This window comes from Armigeres subalbatus, unplaced genomic scaffold, assembly GCF_024139115.2.
Source record: "Armigeres subalbatus isolate Guangzhou_Male unplaced genomic scaffold, GZ_Asu_2 Contig1299, whole genome shotgun sequence".
Taxonomy (NCBI): Eukaryota; Metazoa; Arthropoda; class Insecta; order Diptera; family Culicidae; genus Armigeres; species Armigeres subalbatus.
In genome coordinates this window covers 291,982-299,421 of record NW_026942064.1, presented here as the reverse complement: position 1 = coordinate 299,421, position 7,440 = coordinate 291,982, and the positions used below count along the sequence as shown (strand labels likewise).

At 39.4% G+C, this 7,440-nt stretch overlaps 1 protein-coding gene across 1 annotated transcript; it reads left to right on the top strand.

Annotated features, from left to right (window-relative positions):
- Positions 1-668: 668 nt before the first annotated feature.
- LOC134202599 (cuticle protein 16.5-like) lies at positions 669-1,600 on the top strand. Its single transcript, XM_062677617.1, has 2 exons — positions 669-796; positions 858-1,600. Exons 1-2 carry the CDS (start codon positions 785-787, stop codon positions 1,326-1,328), a joined length of 483 nt encoding a protein of 160 aa, XP_062533601.1. The 5' UTR covers positions 669-784; the 3' UTR covers positions 1,329-1,600.
- Positions 1,601-7,440: the final 5,840 nt, after the last annotated feature.

Below are 7,440 nucleotides of genomic sequence, written 5' to 3'. Positions count from 1 at the left end.
GTAAAATGAAACATTCAACGGGTCTATAGTAGTCAATAAAGTATTTTGAGGTCGGTCACCTTCGAAAAGTTCCGAATCATTATAAAATAATCAACACTGATTAGCATTGTGTGCATTCGCGACAAGATCGGCAAAATCCTAAATAATTGCTCTAACTAGCGCTCATACCGCGGAGGCGCGTTGATGGACGAGTCAAAGATCAACATCTGCCTGCAGCACGCAACCGCATCAATGCACTTGCATCGGCGCGGTGCATTGCAGTGACTAGGTCAAAAAAGCGGATCTGTCTTCAGCGGATTTTCTCAATGATTTATTTATAAGTTCCTGCGGTTAACTGCCGCAGCATTTGAGGCTGCATGAATCTGCTGCTGCTGCCGCTGCTGGTACCGAACTGCATCTTTTGAGAAGCTCGAGCACGAGCACAAACTGGTTCAATCATCCGCAGTGACCGATCGCGTGGCCGGCGAAGAGGAAAAAGAATAGCTCACATTCCACATTAGGACATTTCGAGGGCTGACTGCTAGCAGATTGGCTGGCTGGTTCACTGGGCATCTAGTTAGAACTTGTGTCAACCCCCTCTTTCACAGAACGAGCGTCCCTGCGGTGGTGCGACATTTCTCATGGTGGAGATCATCCACCGAAAGGGTATATAATGGCCACGGGTCGATCGGTTAATGGCAGTTAGTGTTTGGACGGTGTTTCCAATTAATCAGCCGGTTTTCGTGATCTCAAATCGTCTCAGCGGTCTAGTGATACATAGTTAAGTGACTTTAAGTTTGTCATAATGAAATTCCTGGTGAGTTTCTGTTTAGAATTGAGTCGATTTTCAAGCTGACGAGCTTCATCCCGACTTTTAGATCATCTTTGCCTGCATCGCCGCTGCCAGTGCGGCTCCCGGATTCCTCGACGGGTTTGACGGTCATGGGTTCGATGGCCATGGTTTCGACGGTCATGGATTCGCTGGGCATGGCTTCTCGTCGTTTGCCGTTGCCGCTCCGGCCCCTGTGGTGAAATACGCCGCTCCGGCTCCGGTGGTTTCGGTGGTACACGCTGCTCCGGCGGTCCACGCCGTGGCTCCTGCTCCGACCATCGTGAAGGCTGCCGTCCCGGCTGCGACCAGTTACGCCTCCATCCACCAGGTGCACACTCCGGTGGTTCATGCCGCGCCAGTTGTTAAGTACGCCGCTGCTCCAGTGGTGAAATATGCCGCTCCTGCTCCAGTGGTTTCCTACGCTCCGGCCCCAGTAGTTAAGTATGCTGCCGCTCCTACATACGTGCATGCTGCCCCCGCTCCAGTGCTCAAGTACGGAGGATTCCACGGATGGTAAATTCGCCAAAGAAAACCTATCAACGATAATTACCGCCAGTGCTCAGACTTTCTAGCTCTATAGAATACTACCGGAATATGGCTGAGGGTGGACTTCATTCGTTTGAGATCTGCTCTTATTCATAAATCTTTTTTTTGTTAATTCTGTGCTGTGTTTCAAATGGAAATGAAAGAAAACTGTTTCCTGCAGTTGAATGGAAGCTGTTGTTATGCGATTAATAAAAAATATTTGTTCCGTAAAAGTGCATTACTGATTCTTTGCTTGCTCTTTCAGGGAGTAATTCATTCCCTATTCTGTTCAAAGCCGTAGGGCCTAACATAAGAGAGATTTTAAAAAGAATATTAGGTTTTCATTCCAGATAATTCGATTGAAACTACTACGTTTGGTCTAAAAAGTTATGGTAAAAATATTTATGCCAAGATAAATCAAGAGAAAAATCGCTTTTTCGGCACATATACACATATAACTTGCTCGCAACATGCTACTTTCCTGCTTTAATAAGCAAAAAATAAATTGAAATAATTTGACCTATCTACTTATCGATGCTATTTTTCACTTTTCTGATATGCTTGCTATCTCTCTTAGTGAACGAGACAGGCAACAGCACCGCTGTGTGGATAAGTCGGGGTTTTTCCTATAATTTGCATAGCTTTCCTTTCTAAAGTGAAATCCGCTAAAACTTTTGATAAGCATTTTTAATCTGGAAAGTGTATAAAGATGATGGAAAGTTGTTTTGCCATCTTTATTGTGTGGTTCGCAAGAATAATGAAGCTAGATATTTTTGATGAAAGATATCATCTTAAAGCTCTTGCTCTTTGCACATGTAAATAGGATCTCGCTGTTGTGTTTTTTGGTTTTCGAGAGATTGTAATTTAACTACTCGTGTGAGTATTTCTATCGCTGCTACAAGGCCGGTAGACGCATTCGATATGGCAGGTACAGTTTAATTATCAACATAATTGCTGCAACATGTGAACAACAGCTAGTTGAAATGCTTGCGCCACGGTCGTAGACAACGATAATTGCTTTATTACGTTACCAAGCTATATTTCATTTTGAGGCCTTTTCGATGTGGTTCACATTGTGGTTGAGCTACGTGGGATGCTGCCAGATTTCAATAGCAGCGCTGTAGAAGACAGAAATGTTACCATTTTTTTTTTCTAATTTTTATGTCGTAATTTTCTTTATTAATTTATGAAGTCGCTACAGACATTATTTGCTGTGGTTAAATTCGGATGGGAAATGAGGCTGTCAAACATTTGAATTAGACTATTCCACCAGTATCCAAAATATTGTCAGCTCATTTAAGAGCCACCCATGCTCATAAATTTATTTATGTACCAGGCTGTTGTGATAATTTCCATGCTAAAAGTTATTTATTGCCAATTGAATTAACCCACGCCAAAAACATTTCGTTTAATTAGGTGGAAAATACCCAATGTGATATCATTCGATTTGGGAACGCTAACTTCGTAATTTTGTACATTGATCGACTCATTTCGATTGATTGAGGTAATGTTTGTATCGGCAATACATACTTTTGTATATAAACAATGAAGAATGCAATGATATGGAAATGCTAATATCATCTACCAAACTTAGACGTACATGTTCATGATAGATTTAGATGCGAAAGTATAGAATTGATAGTTCCGTTAGGATACGACAGGCATGAAGAATGTTTTTATAGAAGTCGATTTGAAAGCGAGCGGAGGGCAATAGGAGAAATAGGTTTAAAATGCGCCAGTCAGTTAATACGAGCCATTGCATTTTCTGGGTTGATAGGCTAAATTAAGTTGCAAAACCGATGGCAGCTGACGCCTTCTTATTCTTCTTCTTATTGGCATTACATCCCCACACTGGGACAGAGCCGCCTCACAGCTTAGTGTTCATTAAGCACTTCCACAGTTATTAACTGCGAGGTTTCTAAGCCAGGTTACCATTTTTGCATTCGTATATCATGAGGCTAACACAATGATACTTTTATGCCCAGAGAAGTCGAGACAATTTCCAATCCGAAAATTGCCTAGACCGGCACCGGGAATCGAACCCAGCCACCCTCAGCATGGTCTTGCTTTGTAGCCACGCGTCTTACCGCACGGCTAAGGAGGGCTGACGCCTAAACATGTTTTTAGATCAATAAATTAAAAATAATAGTCAAGACATCTACAATAAAAAATTCAAAAATAAATTTGTTTTTTTTTCGCCTTTTGATAAAATTTATGCTTCCGTTCCCGTAAGGATTTTCCACTAGATTAAAACATTTTTTCAATAATCTTTGCACATGTCTGGAAAAACAAATTAGTAAAGATTGTGCCAACTTACTGAAAACTTAACTTTACTACATTTTTCAAAGAAAAACACACATTTTAATAAAAGATAAAACGCGCCCATCTGAAGTGCTTGACTATGGATGTCATAGTTTGAGAAGGGCATTGGCGTAACTACCTCCGATGCCTAGGGGGGGCTGTAGCCCCTTCATATTTTTTCTCGAAATTTACCCTCTTTTTGAAAATTCTCGATCATTTTAACATCTCATCAAGTTATCAGCGGTAATGTGACAAAATGCAGTCCAACCACCTAAGGCAATTGCGGATCCATCACACTCATTCATATTATTCTCTTTTCTCAAGCACGTACACGTGTGCACGTGTGAGCAACAACTCACAGTCTATGTTTAATTGCGCTCGACTAGCGTCAGGCAGTGGATATATTTGCATACTTCATAAATATTCTGTCTATCTCAAATGAAAAAAGAAATAGTGCAACTGTCCATGGATTCCGCCGAGAATCTTCCAAGAATTATGATGAGAATCCTTTAGTGATCCTGACTGGAATGTTCCAGGGACTCCGACGGGAATCTCTAGATATTTCGACTAGAATACCGATGGGAGCCTCCAGGGATCATGAAGGGAATCCACCAGAGATTTCGGAGGGAATGTTTCAGGGATTCCAACGGAATTCAGGAATTTGAAGGGGAGTATTCCAGGGATTTCGTCGAAAACCCTCAAGGAATTCCAATATGATAGTTCCAGGTATTTCATGAGCAATGTTCCAGGGATGAAGACGCATATCTGTAAATTCCGGATGAAAGCCACTATTAATGGTGTACTGGGAAACCACTTGGCGTGGATCACTGAATCACTCGTTGAGAGAACTCTTACCTTCCCGATGAAAGTGAACTGATGTAATGAATGGAGTTCGCTTGAGAGGAAGCGACCGTTGGTCGATGATGCCAATGATGCCAACACCGGTGCACGATGTTGGCAACATTGTGTCAGTATTGCCAACTTCTGAAATAGCGTTGTTGCTGTTCATTACATGAGGGATAGGGCGTGAATAGCATTAAGTCAAATATGCACCACATCCTCCTTCTTCTCTAAAAAAATATTGCTCACTATTAGTAAACCTACCATATGCAGGCAAGTGGATTAAACAAGAGTTCTTGTCCAAAAATTGAATTTGTTAATCTTTCCATCAATTCAAGTGAATTGATTAAACCGAAACTCAAACCTCATTGTAATTCATTCTAAAACCTAATTTCAGGAACCCACCTTCGGTGTACCGCCAATCCGCCACCTAGTAGAATGTTAACGAACTTGCTGGTTCAATGAAAAAAGTATAAAATAATTCAAATTTATGTGCTTTCACATAACTACTTCTGTTAAATATTTTGATAATGGGTGATTTCAATGTAAACTTAAACAAAAATTCGAATATACAAACTCAGTTCATTGATCAACTAAATACACTATCCTTCAGGCTTATCAATACTTTTCCAACTTGCCACAAATCAGGATCTGCTTCGACTATCGACTTATTTACAGGAAACTGTACCAATAATATTAAAAATGTTTACCAATCTTCCGTTGGCGGAATTAGTGATCATGATTTTGTCTTGGTCGACTATAAATTCAAAAATAACAGAATCCAGCCTGAAATTTATTGGACACGCGATTATCATAAAATTGATATGAACAAATTCATTGATAATTTACGACGTTGTGCTTTTGGAAGTGTGTTCAATTGTGCAAATGTTAATGACAAACTCCGCTGTTTCAATGATCTGTTCTTCTCTGTTCTCGACCTACATGCACCTCGCAAGATGAAGGTGACCAAAGATCAAAATAACCCTTGGATTACAAATAACATTAAACAGATTTTCAAGAACCGCTCTGATGCATACGAATGTTGGAAACGTGATAAGAACAACTCTCAGAAGTGGACGAATTTTACCCGTCTTCGCAACTTAGCCAATGTGGAGGTCAAACGAACAAAACGTGAGTATTTCACCTCACAGCTAAATGTTGACTTACCTGCTAAACAGCTTTGGAGAAATATTAACAGACTTGGACTGAAACAAACCAACACCAGGGTAGGTGGAGGAGACGTTACAGCAAGAATGTTAAACAGTTTCTTTGTATCACACTTTGTTCCTTCTACATTTAATCAAAATGAAGACACTGTTGAACCGCATGCCAATTTCTCCTTCCGCGGTATAACGAACGATGATGTTCTGTCGGAATTTGTATTATCTTCCTGTGATGCTGTTGGGATAGACCTCTTTCCATTGAATATTTTGAAAGGATCTTTAGGTGTAATTCTACCATACATTACTGATATATTTAACTGCTGCATTACAACTTCTGAATTTCCCATGGATTGGAAAATAGCGAAAATCATTCCAATTGGCAAGATTGATAGTCCCTTAACTGAAAAAGATTATCGTCCTATAAGCATACTTTGTGCTCTTTCAAAAATCTTCGAGTCGATTATATCGAAGCAGCTGAATCATTACATACAACAGAATAATTTATTATGCCCCCTTCAGTCAGGTTATCGGAAAACATGTAGTACAGTAACTGCCCTCATTAAGATAGAAAATGATATTAGAGAAGCTTTAGATAACAAAATGATATCTGTTATGGTTTTATTGGACCTTAGCAAAGCTTTTGATTCAATTGACCACCGTCTACTCTGTAGCAAACTAAGGCAAAGCTTCAAGATGGACACGTATTCGGTAAATTTAATACGATCCTACTTATCTGATCGGAAGCAATATGTTGATTTTAACAACGTGCAGTCAGATAGAATCTCCACTACATGCGGTGTACCACAAGGATCTATACTAGGTCCACTTCTCTTTTCAATGTTTATCAATGACTTACCAAGTGCTTTATCGTTTTGACAATTCCATCTTTATGCAGATGACTGTCAATTATACGTATCAGGCTATCCCGAAGAAATATCAGAAATTATAAGAAAAATTAACCTCGATATTCACAGCATCTCAAATTGGTGTAGCCAAAATGGGTTGATTCAAATGCTAAAAAACCCAATCGATCATCTTTAGAACAAAACGTACTAATGTGCAAAATACACCATTGATAATTGTTGGAAATAATGTCATTGAATACACAAACGTAATTAAAAATCTTGGAATAATTATGGATTGTAACTTAAACTGGGAACCTCAAACCAATTCTGTATGTAGCAGAATATATAGCATTCTTCATTCTCTTGCTGTGCTGAGACATTGCACGCCACAACACATTAGAGTTCAACTGACTAGGTCGCTCATAGTTCCTTTATTCGACTATGGTGATGTCCTCTTCGGACTTGTATCGAAAAAAAACCAAAACAAATTGAGTCAAGCTTTCAACGCAGTCACCAGATATGCTTTCGATCTTAGGAAATATGATCATATTTCTGGCTACAGGAACAAGATACTCGGATGTAGTTATGCCAACCATCTTAAATTGAGAATATGCATTCAAACTCATAAGATTCTGCAGAGTCCCCCAATTTACTTACGTGATTTTTTTACTTATGCACGATCTGCTCGCACTTGCTTATTAACTGTTCCTAGAAGTAACTCAAATTATTTGAAAAATTCATTTCGTCATCGTGCAATCCAAAACTGGAATAACATACCGCCTAGTTGCAGAAAAGATAAAAGTCTAACTACGTTTAAAAACGCTCTCAAACAGCTTCAGGGAATAATTAGGTTCATTGGTGTTAAAATATGATAGTGCATATGTAGCAGCATATACTTTGAAAATCATTAGTAGATTACTTATGTTGTTATGAAGTAGTATTAAATAAATAAAAA